Source organism: Engystomops pustulosus, unplaced genomic scaffold (genome assembly GCF_040894005.1).
Source record: "Engystomops pustulosus unplaced genomic scaffold, aEngPut4.maternal MAT_SCAFFOLD_457, whole genome shotgun sequence".
Taxonomy (NCBI): Eukaryota; Metazoa; Chordata; class Amphibia; order Anura; family Leptodactylidae; genus Engystomops; species Engystomops pustulosus.
In genome coordinates, this window is record NW_027285336.1 from 47868 (window position 1) to 62914 (window position 15047).

The 15047-nt window shown below is 46.9% G+C and overlaps 1 protein-coding gene across 1 annotated transcript in view; it reads right to left on the minus strand.

Moving 5' to 3' along the window:
• SCPEP1 (serine carboxypeptidase 1) overlaps positions 1-13403 on the minus strand; it is a gene marked incomplete at its 3' end in the record, with an annotated part of 61263 nt that extends 47860 nt beyond the window's left edge. Inside the window, exons 1-3 of the mRNA XM_072132377.1 lie at positions 13229-13403; positions 12600-12689; positions 12108-12263 (exon numbers count right to left, since the gene is read on the minus strand). Of these exons, the coding sequence (XP_071988478.1) occupies positions 12108-12263; positions 12600-12689; positions 13229-13303 (321 nt within the window). The remainder of the gene's footprint in view (positions 1-12107; positions 12264-12599; positions 12690-13228) is intronic.
• Positions 13404-15047: the final 1644 nt, after the last annotated feature.

Here is a 15047-nt window from a genome sequence, read left to right on the forward strand (position 1 = left end):
ATATATCCATAACCCAAGCTAATGACATAATACAAGTCACTTATAGATGTGACCATTGTATTATCCGCACAATAACAGAGCCCTCCGCGCTTCATAGGAATGAGAGGAGAACCTTATAACATGGGGGTAAGTAATGGGGGATGGGGGGGAATAATTACTATATATCCATAACCCAAGCTAATGACATAATACAAGTCACTTATAGATGTGACCATTGTATTATCTGCACAATAACAGAGCCCTCCGCGCTTCATAGGAATGAGAGGAGAACCTTATAACATGGGGGTAAGTAATGGGGGATGGGGGGGATAATAACTATATATCCATAACCCAAGCTAATGACATAATACAAGTCACTTATAGATGTGACCATTGTATTATCCGCACAATAACAGAGCCCTCCGCGCTTCATAGGAATGAGAGGAGAACCTTATAACATGGGGGTAAGTAATGGAGGATGGGGGAATAATAACTATATATCCATAACCCAAGCTAATGACATAATACAAGTCACTTATAGATGTGACCATTGTATTATCCGCACAATAACAGAGCCCTCCGCGCTTCATAGGAATGAGAGGAGAACCTTATAACATGGGGGTAAGTAATGGGGGATGGGGGGGAATAATAACTATATATCCATAACCCAAGCTAATGACATAATACAAGTCACTTATAGATGTGACCATTGTATTATCTGCACAATAACAGAGCCCTCCGTGCTTCATAGGAATGAGAGGGAGAACCTTATAACATGGGGGTAAGTAATGGGGGATGGGGGGGAATAATAACTATATATCCATAACCCAAGCTAATGACATAATACAAGTCACTTATAGATGTGACCATTGTATTATCTGCACAATAACAGAGCCCTCCGCGCTTCATAGGAATGAGAGGGAGAACCTTATAACATGGGGGTAAGTAATGGGGGATGGGGGGGATAATAACTATATATCCATAACCCAAGCTAATGACATAATACAAGTCACTTATAGATGTGACCATTGTATTATCCGCACAATAACAGAGCCCTCCGCGCTTCATAGGAATGAGAGGAGAACCTTATAACATGGGGGTAAGTAATGGAGGATGGGGGGGGGGAATAATAACTATATATCCATAACCCAAGCTAATGACATAATACAAGTCACTTATAGATGTGACCATTGTATTATCCGCACAATAACAGAGCCCTCCGCGCTTCATAGGAATGAGAGGGAGAACCTTATAACATGGGGGTAAGTAATGGGGGATGGAGGGAATAATAACTATATATCCATAACCCAAGCTAATGACATAATACAAGTCACTTATAGATGTGACCATTGTATTATCTGCACAATAACAGAGCCCTCCGCGCTTCATAGGAATGAGAGGAGAACCTTATAACATGGGGGTAAGTAATGGGGGATGGGGGGGAATAATAACTATATATCCATAACCCAAGCTAATGACATAATACAAGTCACTTATAGATGTGACCATTGTATTATCCGCACAATAACAGGACCCTCCACGCTTCATAGGAATGAGAGGGGAACCTTATAACATGGGGGTAAGTAATGGGGGATGGGGGGGGGGATAATAACTATATATCCATAACCCAAGCTAATGACATAATACAAGTCACTTATAGATGTGACCATTGTATTATCCGCACAATAACAGAGCCCTCCGCGCTTCATAGGAATGAGAGGAGAACCTTATAACATGGGGGTAAGTAATGGGGGATGGGGGAATAATAACTATATATCCATAACCCAAGCTAATGACATAATACAAGTCACTTATAGATGTGACCATTGTATTATCTGCACAATAACAGAGCCCTCCGCGCTTCATAGGAATGAGAGGAGAACCTTATAACATGGGGGTAAGTAATGGGGGATGGGGGAATAATAACTATATATCCATAACCCAAGCTAATGACATAATACAAGTCACTTATAGATGTGACCATTGTATTATCCGCACAATAACAGAGCCCTCCGCGCTTCATAGGAATGAGAGGAGAACCTTATAACATGGGGGTAAGTAATGGGGGATGGGGGAATAATAACTATATATCCATAACCCAAGCTAATGACATAATACAAGTCACTTATAGATGTGACCATTGTATTATCCCCACAATAACAGATCCCTCCGCGCTTCATAGGAATGAGAGGGAGAACCTTATAACATGGGGGTAAGTAATGGGGGATGGGGGAATAATAACTATATATCTATAACCCAAGCTAATGACATAATACAAGTCACTTATAGATGTGATCATTGTATTATCTGTACAATAACAGAGCCCTCCGCGCTTCATAGGAATGAGAGGGAGAACCTTATAACATGGGGGTAAGTAATGGGGGATGGGGGGGAATAATAACTATATATCCATAACCCAAGCTAATGAGATAATAAAAGTCACTTATAGATGTGACCATTGTATTATCCGCACAATAACAGAACCCTCCGCGCTTCATAGGAATGAGAGGAGAACCTTATAACATGGGGGTAAGTAATGGGGGATGGGGGAATAATAACTATATATCCATAACCCAAGCTAATGACATAATACAAGTCACTTATAGATGTGACCATTGTATTATCCGCACAATAACAGAGCCCTCCGCGCTTCATAGGAATGAGAGGGAGAACCTTATAACATGGGGGTAAGTAATGGGGGATGGGGGGGAATAATAACTATATATCCATAACCCAAGCTAATGACATAATACAAGTCACTTATAGATGTGACCATTGTATTATCTGCACAATAACAGAGCCCTCCGCGCTTCATAGGAATGAGAGGAGAACCTTATAACATGGGGGTAAGTAATGGGGGATGGGGGAATAATAACTATATATCCATAACCCAAGCTAATGACATAATACAAGTCACTTATAGATGTGACCATTGTATTATCTGCACAATAACAGAGCCCTCCGCGCTTCATAGGAATGAGAGGGAGAACCTTATAACATGGGGGTAAGTAATGGGGGATGGGGGGAATAATAACTATATATCCATAACCCAAGCTAATGACATAATACAAGTCACTTATAGATGTGACCATTGTATTATCCGCACAATAACAGAGCCCTCCGCGCTTCATAGGAATGAGAGGGAGAACCTTATAACATGGGGGTAAGTAATGGGGGATGGGGGGGAATAATAACTATATATCCATAACCCAAGCTAATGACATAATACAAGTCACTTATAGATGTGACCATTGTATTATCCGCACAATAACAGATCCCTCCGCGCTTCATAGGAATGAGAGGGGAACCTTATAACATGGGGGTAAGTAATGGAGGATGGGGGGAATAATAACTATATATCCATAACCCAAGCTAATGACATAATACAAGTCACTTATAGATGTGACCATTGTATTATCCGCACAATAACAGAGCCCTCCGCGCTTCATAGGAATGAGAGGGGAACCTTATAACATGGGGGTAAGTAATGGAGGATGGGGGGGAATAATAACTATATATCCATAACCCAAGCTAATGACATAATACAAGTCACTTATAGATGTGACCATTGTATTATCCGCACAATAACAGAACCCTCCGCGCTTCATAGGAATGAGAGGGAGAACCTTATAACATGGGGGTAAGTAATGGGGGATGGGGGGGGGAATAATAACTATATATCCATAACCCAAGCTAATGACATAATACAAGTCACTTATAGATGTGACCATTGTATTATCTGCACAATAACAGAGCCCTCCGCGCTTCATAGGAATGAGAGGGAGAACCTTATAACATGGGGGTAAGTAATGGAGGATGGGGGGAATAATAACTATATATCCATAACCCAAGCTAATGACATAATACAAGTCACTTATAGATGTGACCATTGTATTATCCGCACAATAACAGAGCCCTCCGCACTTCATAGGAATGAGAGGAGAACCTTATAACATGGGGGTAAGTAATGGGGGATGGGGGGGGGAATAATAACTATATATCCATAACCCAAGCTAATGACATAATACAAGTCACTTATAGATGTGACCATTGTATTATCTGCACAATAACAGATCCCTCCGCGCTTCATAGGAATGAGGGGAGAACCTTATAACATGGGGGTAAGTAATGGGGGATGGGGGGGAATAATAACTATATATCCATAACCCAAGCTAATGACATAATACAAGTCACTTATAGATGTGACCATTGTATTATCTGCAAAATAACAGAGCCCTCCGCGCTTCATAGGAATGAGAGGGAGAACCTTATAACATGGGGGTAAGTAATGGGGGATGGGGGGAATAATAACTATATATCCATAACCCAAGCTAATGACATAATACAAGTCACTTATAGATGTGACCATTGTATTATCTGCACAATAACAGAGCCCTCCGCGCTTCATAGGAATGAGAGGGGAACCTTATAACATGGGGGTAAGTAATGGGGGATGGGGGGAATAATAACTATATCCATAACCCAAGCTAATGACATAATACAAGTCACTTATAGATGTGACCATTGTATTATCCGCACAATAACAGGACCCTCCGCGCTTCATAGGAATGAGAGGGAGAACCTTATAACATGGGGGTAAGTAATGGGGGGGGGGGGAATAATAACTATATATCCATAACCCAAGCTAATGACATAATACAAGTCACTTATAGATGTGACCATTGTATTATCTGCACAATAACAGAGCCCTCCGCGCTTCATAGGAATGAGAGGAGACCCTTATAACATGGGGGTAAGTAATGGGGGATGGGGGGGAATAATAACTATATATCCATAACCCAAGCTAATGACATAATACAAGTCACTTATAGATGTGACCATTGTATTATCCGCACAATAACAGAGCCCTCCGCACTTCATAAGAAGGAGAGTGAGAACCTTATAACATGGGGGTAAGTAATGGAGGATGGGGGGAATAATAACTATATATCCATAACCCAAGCTAATGACATAATACAAGTCACTTATAGATGTGACCATTGTATTATCCGCACAATAACAGAGCCCTCCGCGCTTCATAGGAATGAGAGGAGAACCTTATAACATGGGGGTAAGTAATGGAGGATGGGGGGGGGGGAATAATAACTATATATCCATAACCCAAGCTAATGACATAATACAAGTCACTTATAGATGTGACCATTGTATTATCCGCACAATAACAGAGCCCTCCGCGCTTCATAGGAATGAGAGGGAGAACCTTATAACATGGGGGTAAGTAATGGGGGATGGGGGGGAATAATAACTATATATCCATAACCCAAGCTAATGACATAATACAAGTCACTTATAGATGTGACCATTGTATTATCCGCACAATAACAGAGCCCTCCGCGCTTCATAGGAATGAGAGGAGAACCTTATAACATGGGGGTAAGTAATGGAGGATGGGGGGAATAATAACTGTATATCCATAACCCAAGCTAATGACATAATACAAGTCACTTATAGATGTGACCATTGTATTATCTGCACAATAACAGAGCCCTCCGCGCTTCATAGGAATGAGAGGGAGAACCTTATAACATGGGGGTAAGTAATGGGGGATGGGGGAATAATAACTATATATCCATAACCCAAGCTAATGACATAATACAAGTCACTTATAGATGTGACCATTGTATTATCCGCACAATAACAGAGCCCTCCGCGCTTCATAGGAATGAGAGGAGAACCTTATAACATGGGGGTAAGTAATGGGGGATGGGGGAATAATAACTATATATCCATAACCCAAGCTAATGACATAATACAAGTCACTTATAGATGTGACCATTGTATTATCTGCACAATAACAGAGCCCTCCGCGCTTCATAGGAATGAGAGGAGAACCTTATAACATGGGGGTAAGTAATGGGGGATGGGGGGGAATAATAACTATATATCCATAACCCAAGCTAATGACATAATACAAGTCACTTATAGATGTGACCATTGTATTATCCGCACAATAACAGGACCCTCCACGCTTCATAGGAATGAGAGGGGAACCTTATAACATGGGGGTAAGTAATGGGGGATGGGGGGGGGGATAATAACTATATATCCATAACCCAAGCTAATGACATAATACAAGTCACTTATAGATGTGACCATTGTATTATCCGCACAATAACAGAGCCCTCCGCGCTTCATAGGAATGAGAGGAGAACCTTATAACATGGGGGTAAGTAATGGGGGATGGGGGAATAATAACTATATATCCATAACCCAAGCTAATGACATAATACAAGTCACTTATAGATGTGACCATTGTATTATCTGCACAATAACAGAGCCCTCCGCGCTTCATAGGAATGAGAGGAGAACCTTATAACATGGGGGTAAGTAATGGGGGGGGGGGGGAATAATAACTATATATCCATAACCCAAGCTAATGACATAATACAAGTCACTTATAGATGTGACCATTGTATTATCTGCACAATAACAGAGCCCTCCGCGCTTCATAGGAATGAGAGGAGAACCTTATAACATGGGGGTAAGTAATGGGGGATGGGGGAATAATAACTATATATCCATAACCCAAGCTAATGACATAATACAAGTCACTTATAGATGTGACCATTGTATTATCCGCACAATAACAGAGCCCTCCGCGCTTCATAGGAATGAGAGGGAGAACCTTATAACATGGGGGTAAGTAATGGGGGATGGGGGGGAATAATAACTATATATCCATAACCCAAGCTAATGACATAATACAAGTCACTTATAGATGTGACCATTGTATTATCCGCACAATAACAGAACCCTCCGCGCTTCATAGGAATGAGAGGAGAACCTTATAACATGGGGGTAAGTAATGGGGGATGGGGGAATAATAACTATATATCCATAACCCAAGCTAATGACATAATACAAGTCACTTATAGATGTGACCATTGTATTATCCCCACAATAACAGATCCCTCCGCGCTTCATAGGAATGAGAGGGAGAACCTTATAACATGGGGGTAAGTAATGGGGGATGGGGGAATAATAACTATATATCTATAACCCAAGCTAATGACATAATACAAGTCACTTATAGATGTGATCATTGTATTATCTGTACAATAACAGAGCCCTCCGCGCTTCATAGGAATGAGAGGGAGAACCTTATAACATGGGGGTAAGTAATGGGGGATGGGGGGGAATAATAACTATATATCCATAACCCAAGCTAATGAGATAATAAAAGTCACTTATAGATGTGACCATTGTATTATCCGCACAATAACAGAACCCTCCGCGCTTCATAGGAATGAGAGGAGAACCTTATAACATGGGGGTAAGTAATGGGGGATGGGGGAATAATAACTATATATCCATAACCCAAGCTAATGACATAATACAAGTCACTTATAGATGTGACCATTGTATTATCCGCACAATAACAGAGCCCTCCGCGCTTCATAGGAATGAGAGGGAGAACCTTATAACATGGGGGTAAAATGGGGGGATGGGGGGGAAATAATAACTAATATAATCCATAACCCAAGCTAATGACATAATACAAGTCACTTATAGATGTGACCATTGTATTATCTGCACAATAACAGAGCCTCCGCGCTTCATAGGGAATGAGAGAGAACTTATAACATGGGGGTAAGTAATGGGGGATGGGGGGAATAATAACTATATATCCATAACCCAAGCTAATGACATAATACAAGTCACTTATAGATGTGACCATTGTATTATCTGCACAATAACAGAGCCCTCCGCGCTTCATAGGAATGAGAGGGAGAACCTTATAACATGGGGGTAAGTAATGGGGGATGGGGGGAATAATAACTATATATCCATAACCCAAGCTAATGACATAATACAAGTCACTTATAGATGTGACCATTGTATTATCCGCACAATAACAGAGCCCTCCGCGCTTCATAGGAATGAGAGGGAGAACCTTATAACATGGGGGTAAGTAATGGGGGATGGGGGGAATAATAACTATATATCCATAACCCAAGCTAATGACATAATACAAGTCACTTATAGATGTGACCATTGTATTATCCGCACAATAACAGATCCCTCCGCGCTTCATAGGAATGAGAGGGGAACCTTATAACATGGGGGTAAGTAATGGAGGATGGGGGGAATAATAACTATATATCCATAACCCAAGCTAATGACATAATACAAGTCACTTATAGATGTGACCATTGTATTATCCGCACAATAACAGAGCCCTCCGCGCTTCATAGGAATGAGAGGGGAACCTTATAACATGGGGGTAAGTAATGGAGGATGGGGGGGAATAATAACTATATATCCATAACCCAAGCTAATGACATAATACAAGTCACTTATAGATGTGACCATTGTATTATCTGCACAATAACAGAGCCCTCCGCGCTTCATAGGAATGAGAGGGAGAACCTTATAACATGGGGGTAAGTAATGGAGGATGGGGGGAATAATAACTATATATCCATAACCCAAGCTAATGACATAATACAAGTCACTTATAGATGTGACCATTGTATTATCCGCACAATAACAGAGCCCTCCGCACTTCATAGGAATGAGAGGAGAACCTTATAACATGGGGGTAAGTAATGGGGGATGGGGGGGGGAATAATAACTATATATCCATAACCCAAGCTAATGACATAATACAAGTCACTTATAGATGTGACCATTGTATTATCTGCACAATAACAGATCCCTCCGCGCTTCATAGGAATGAGGGGGAGAACCTTATAACATGGGGGTAAGTAATGGGGGATGGGGGGGAATAATAACTATATATCCATAACCCAAGCTAATGACATAATACAAGTCACTTATAGATGTGACCATTGTATTATCTGCAAAATAACAGAGCCCTCCGCGCTTCATAGGAATGAGAGGGAGAACCTTATAACATGGGGGTAAGTAATGGGGGATGGGGGGAATAATAACTATATATCCATAACCCAAGCTAATGACATAATACAAGTCACTTATAGATGTGACCATTGTATTATCTGCACAATAACAGAGCCCTCCGCGCTTCATAGGAATGAGAGGAGAACCTTATAACATGGGGGTAAGTAATGGGGGATGGGGGGAATAATAACTATATATCCATAACCCAAGCTAATGACATAATACAAGTCACTTATAGATGTGACCATTGTATTATCCGCACAATAACAGATCCCTCCGCGCTTCATAGGAATGAGAGGAGAACCTTATAACATGGGGGTAAGTAATGGGGGATGGGGGAATAATAACTATATATCCATAACCCAAGCTAATGACATAATACAAGTCACTTATAGATGTGACCATTGTATTATCCGCACAATAACAGATCCCTCCGCGCTTCATAGGAATGAGAGGGGAACCTTATAACATGGGGGTAAGTAATGGAGGATGGGGGGAATAATAACTATATATCCATAACCCAAGCTAATGACATAATACAAGTCACTTATAGATGTGACCATTGTATTATCCGCACAATAACAGATCCCTCCACGCTTCATAGGAATGAGAGTGAGAACCTTATAACATGGGGGTAAGTAATGGGGGATGGGGGGAAATAATAACTATATATCCATAACCCAAGCTAATGACATAATACAAGTCACTTATAGATGTGACCATTGTATTATCCGCACAATAACAGAGCCCTCCGCGCTTCATAGGAATGAGAGGGAGAACCTTATAACATGGGGGTAAGTGATGGGGGATGGGGGGGGGGGGACATGTGAGTGTTTGGTGTTACATATAGCTTTATGGACACGTTCTGGGTCGCGGTGTTACTATGTAGCGACATTAGGGGAATGTTCATTGTATCAGTCAATATTCACAAAATAAAAGGCAATAAGAGAGAAAGTTCTCAGATAGTTCTGCACAGAGAAGGGTTAATAATATTAGGTGATATTATCAGAATGTAGTAACATATAAAGTGATTATTTCCATTATCTGAGGTGCAGCAGCTCCTGTGTGCAGCAAACTCTCCCTGTACTGTAGCCTGATGGCTGAGAATCTGGAGGGGCTGCATTCAGGGGGCTACATTCAGGGGGCAATGTGATTGGTCACTCTGATCACTGTCACATGCTGGTTACACAGCTCTGCTCCTGTGGGGCAATGTGATTGGTCGCTCTGATCACCGTCACATGCTGGTTACACAGCTCTGCTCCTGTGGGGCAATGTGATTGGTCGCTCTGATCACCGTCACATGCTGGTTACACAGCTCTGCTCCTGTGGGGCAATGTGATTGGTCACTCTGATCACTGTCACATGCTGGTTACACAGCTCTGCTCCTGTGGGGCAATGTGATTGGTCACTCTGATCACTGTCTCATGCTGGTTACACAGCTCTGCTCCTGTGGGGCAATGTGATTGGTCACTCTGATCACTGTCACATGCTGGTTACACAGCTCTGCTCCTGTGGGGCAATGTGATTGGTCACTCTGATCACTGTCACATGCTGGTTACACAGCTCTGCTCCTGTGGGGCAATGTGATTGGTCACTCTGATCACTGTCACATGCTGGTTACACAGCTCTGCTCCTGTGGGGCAATGTGATTGGTCACTCTGATCACTGTCTCATGCTGGTTACACAGCTCTGCTCTTGTGGGGCAATGTGATTGGTCACTCTGATCACTGTCACATGCTGGTTACACAGCTCTGCTCCTGTGGGGCAATGTGATTGGTCGCTCTGATCACCGTCACATGCTGGTTACACAGCTCTGCTCCTGTGGGGCAATGTGATTGGTCACTCTGATCACTGTCACATGCTGGTTACACAGCTCTGCTCCTGTGGGGCAATGTGATTGGTCGCTCTGATCACCGTCACATGCTGGTTACACAGCTCTGCTCCTGTGGGGCAATGTGATCACCGTCACATGCTGGTTACACAGCTCTGCTCCTGTGGGGCAATGTGATTGGTCACTCTGATCACTGTCACATGCTGGTTACACAGCTCTGCTCCTGTGGGGCAATGTGATTGGTCACTCTGATCACTGTCGGATGCTGGTTACACAGCTCTGCTCCTGTGGGGCAATGTGATTGGTCACTCTGATCACTGTCACATGCTGGTTACACAGCTCTGCTCCTGTGGGGCAATGTGATTGGTCACTCTGATCACTGTCACATGCTGGTTACACAGCTCTGCTCCTGTGGGGCAATGTGATTGGTCACTCTGATCACTGTCACATGCTGGTTACACAGCTCTGCTCCTGTGGGGCAATGTGATTGGTCGCTCTGATCACTGTCACATGCTGGTTACACAGCTCTGCTCCTGTGGGGCAATGTGATTGGTCACTCTGATCACTGTCACATGCTGGTTACACAGCTCTGCTCCTGTGGGGCAATGTGATTGGTCACTCTGATCACTGTCACATGCTGGTTACACAGCTCTGCTCTGGTGATGGCCACATCTTGTGTTAATAAAGTTTGTAGAATGATAACAATGAAGTTATTGGTAGTGTGTTGGGTATTCTCTTATACAATACCTGACATCAACCCACATGTCTGTCACATTACTGCTCACACACCAAGGAGAACAAACTGCTGCGGGGACACGCTACCGCTGCGGGGAGCCATCTGCTGCGGGGACACGCTACCGCTGCGGGGAACCATCTGCTGCGGGGAGCCGCTTGCTGCGGGGACACGCTACCGCTGCGGGGAGCCATCTGCTGCGGGGAGCCATCTGCTGCGGGGACACGCTACCGCCGCGGGGAGCCATCTGCTGCGGGGACACGCTACCGCCGCGGGGAGCCATCTGCTGCGGGGACACGCTACCGCCGCGGGGAGCCATCTGCTGCGGGGACACGCTACCGCCGCGGGGAGCCATCTGCTGCGGGGACACGCTACCGCCGCGGGGAGCCATCTGCTGCGGGGACACGCTACCGCCGCGGGGAGCCATCTGCTGCGGGGACACGCTACCGCCGCGGGGAGCCATCTGCTGCGGGGACACGCTACCGCCGCGGGGAGCCATCTGCTGCGGGGACACGCTACCGCCGCGGGGAGCCATCTGCTGCGGGGACACGCTACCGCCGCGGGGAACCATCTGCTGCGAAGAACACGCTACCGCCGCGGGGAGCCATCTGCTGCGAAGAACACGCTACCGCTGCGGGGAGCCATCTGCTGCGGGCACACAGGGGGTACACAGACGCTGACCTGGAATTCCGGTTTGGAGCTGAAGAAGGCCCTCAGCAGGACCAGCATGTCACTGGCCACCGTGTCCACGTCCTTGGCGAAGGCCCCGCGCTCCGTGGTGTAGCTGTACCCAGTGCCCACAGGATTGTCCACAAAGAGCAGGCTGACCAGCTGAGCCTACAGGACAGAGCAAGGGGGCGTCACCCAACTGCTGGGGGAGGGACACAGCAAGGAGGGGCGTCACCCAGCTGCTGGGGGGAGGGACATGGCAAGGAGGGGCGGAGGGAGGGGCGTCACCCAACTGCTGGGGGAGGGACACAGCAAGGAGGGGCTGAGGGAGGGGCGTCACCCAGCTGCTGAGGTGGAGGGGGCACGGTGCAGAGAGGGGAGGGGGGAGGCAGTGCAGGGAGGGGCATCACAGGATCCACACCTTGTACAGCTTTGTATGTGACTGGAGCTTTATATATGGTGGGATTGCAGCGCCCCCCGTGGTCACCGTTATATCACACGCACCCAACTGCTGTTCCGAGGATTTAGCTTCGTGTCCCGGGGACCAATCTCTTCAAAATTCCCAAATCCACAGCTGGAAGCTCCCGGACCACCCTGGGAGGAAGAGAGAAGAAGAAGATGCAAAGGAAAAAGATTTATACAAAGGGGGGAGGGCTGCGCCGGGGGGAGGGCAGCGTCAGGGGGACCCGACAAAGGGGGGAGGGCTGCGCCGGGGGGAGGGCAGCGTCAGGGGAACCCGACAAAGGGGGGAGGGCAGCGGTCAGGGGGACCCGACAAAGGGGGGAGGGCTGCGCCGGGGCGAGGGCGGCGGTCAGGGGGACCCGACAAAGGGGGGAGGGCGGCGGTCAGGGGGAGGGCAGCGTAAGGGGGCCCCGACAAAGGGGGGAGGGCGGTGGTCAGGGGATCCCGACAAAGGGGGGAGGGCTGCGGTCAGGGGGAGGGCAGCGTCAGCGGGCCCCCCGACACCGGGGGGAGGGCTGCGCCGGGGGGAGGGCAGCGTCAGGGGGCCCCGACAAAGGGGGGAGTGCGGCGGTCCGGGGGACCCGACAAAGGGGGGAGGGAGAGAGCGGAGATCCGGAGGTGAAGTAGCGTGACACGGTCTTGCATCGAGTGTAAAGGATAAGTGCACCTACCTGCAGCCACAGGACAAGCGGCACTTGGGTGAAGTTCTTTGCAGGGTGCTCGGTGTAGTACAACCACCAGAACATGTGGGCGTCTGTCCTCACCGTCACATAACCCCAGTCCTCCTTAGGCTCAGACCCAGAGACCACATGACCTGACACAGAACAGAAGAGACGTCACTAGATGGGGGGTAATGAGGAGGAGACGTCACTAGATGGGGGGTAATGAGGGGAGACGTCACTAGATGGAGGGTAATGAGGAGGAGACGTCACTAGATGGGGGGTAATGAGGAGGAGACGTCACTAGATGGAGGGTAATGAGGAGGAGACGTCACTAGATGGAGGGTAATGAGGGGGAGACGTCACTAGATGGAGGGTAATGAGGGGGAGACGTCACTAGATGGAGGGTAATGAGGAGGAGACGTCACTAGATGGAGGGTAATGAGGGGGAGACGTCACTAGATGGAGGGTAATGAGGGGGAGACGTCACTAGATGGAGGGTAATGAGGAGGAGACGTCACTAGATGGAGGGTAATGAGGGGGAGACGTCACTAGATGGGGGGTAATGAGGAGGAGACGTCACTAGATGGAGGGTAATGAGGGGGAGACGTCACTAGATGGAGGGTAATGAGGGGGAGACGTCACTAGATGGGGGGTAATGAGGAGGAGACGTCACTAGATGGGGGGTAATGAGGAGGAGACGTCACTAGATGGAGGGTAATGAGGAGGAGACGTCACTAGATGGAGGGTAATGAGGGGGAGACGTCACTAGATGGAGGGTAATGAGGGGGAGACGTCACTAGATGGGGGGTAATGAGGAGGAGACGTCACTAGATGGGGGGTAATGAGGAGGAGACGTCACTAGATGGAGGGTAATGAGGAGGAGACGTCACTAGATGGAGGGTAATGAGGGGGAGACGTCACTAGATGGAGGGTAATGAGGGGGAGACGTCACTAGATGGGGGGTAATGAGGAGGAGACGTCACTAGATGGGGGGTAATGAGGAGGAGACGTCACTAGATGGGGGGGTAATGAGGGGGAGACGTCACTAGATGGGGGGTAATGAGGGGGAGACGTCACTAGATGGAGGGTAATGAGGGGGAGACGTCACTAGATGGAGGGTAATGAGGGGGAGACGTCACTAGATGGAGGGTAATGAGGGGGAGACGTCACTAGATGGAGGGTAATGAGGGGGAGACGTCACTAGATGGGGGGGTAATGAGGAGGAGACGTCACTAGATGGGGGGTAATGAGGAGGAGACGTCACTAGATGGAGGGTAATGAGGGGGAGACGTCACTAGATGGGGGGGTAATGAGGGGGAGACGTCACTAGATGGAGGGTAATGAGGGGGAGACGTCACTAGATGGAGGGTAATGAGGGGGAGACGTCACTAGATGGGGGGGTAATGAGGGGGAGACGTCACTAGATGGAGGGTAATGAGGGGGAGACGTCACTAGATGGGGGGTAATGAGGAGGAGACGTCACTAGATGGAGGGTAATGAGGAGGAGACGTCACTAGATGGAGGGTAATGAGGGGGAGACGTCACTAGATGGAGGGTAATGAGGAGGAGACGTCACTAGATGGGGGGTAATGAGGGGGAGACGTCACTAGATGGGGGGTAATGAGGGGGAGACGTCACTAGATGGGGGGTAATGAGGGGGAGACGTCACTAGATGGGGGGTAATGAGGGGGAGACGTCACTAGATGGGGGGTAATGAGGGGGAGACGTCACTAGATGGAGGGTAATGAGGGGGAGACGTCACTAGATGGGGGGTAATGAGGAGGAGACGTCACTAGATGGAGGGTAATGAGGGGGAGACGTCACTAGA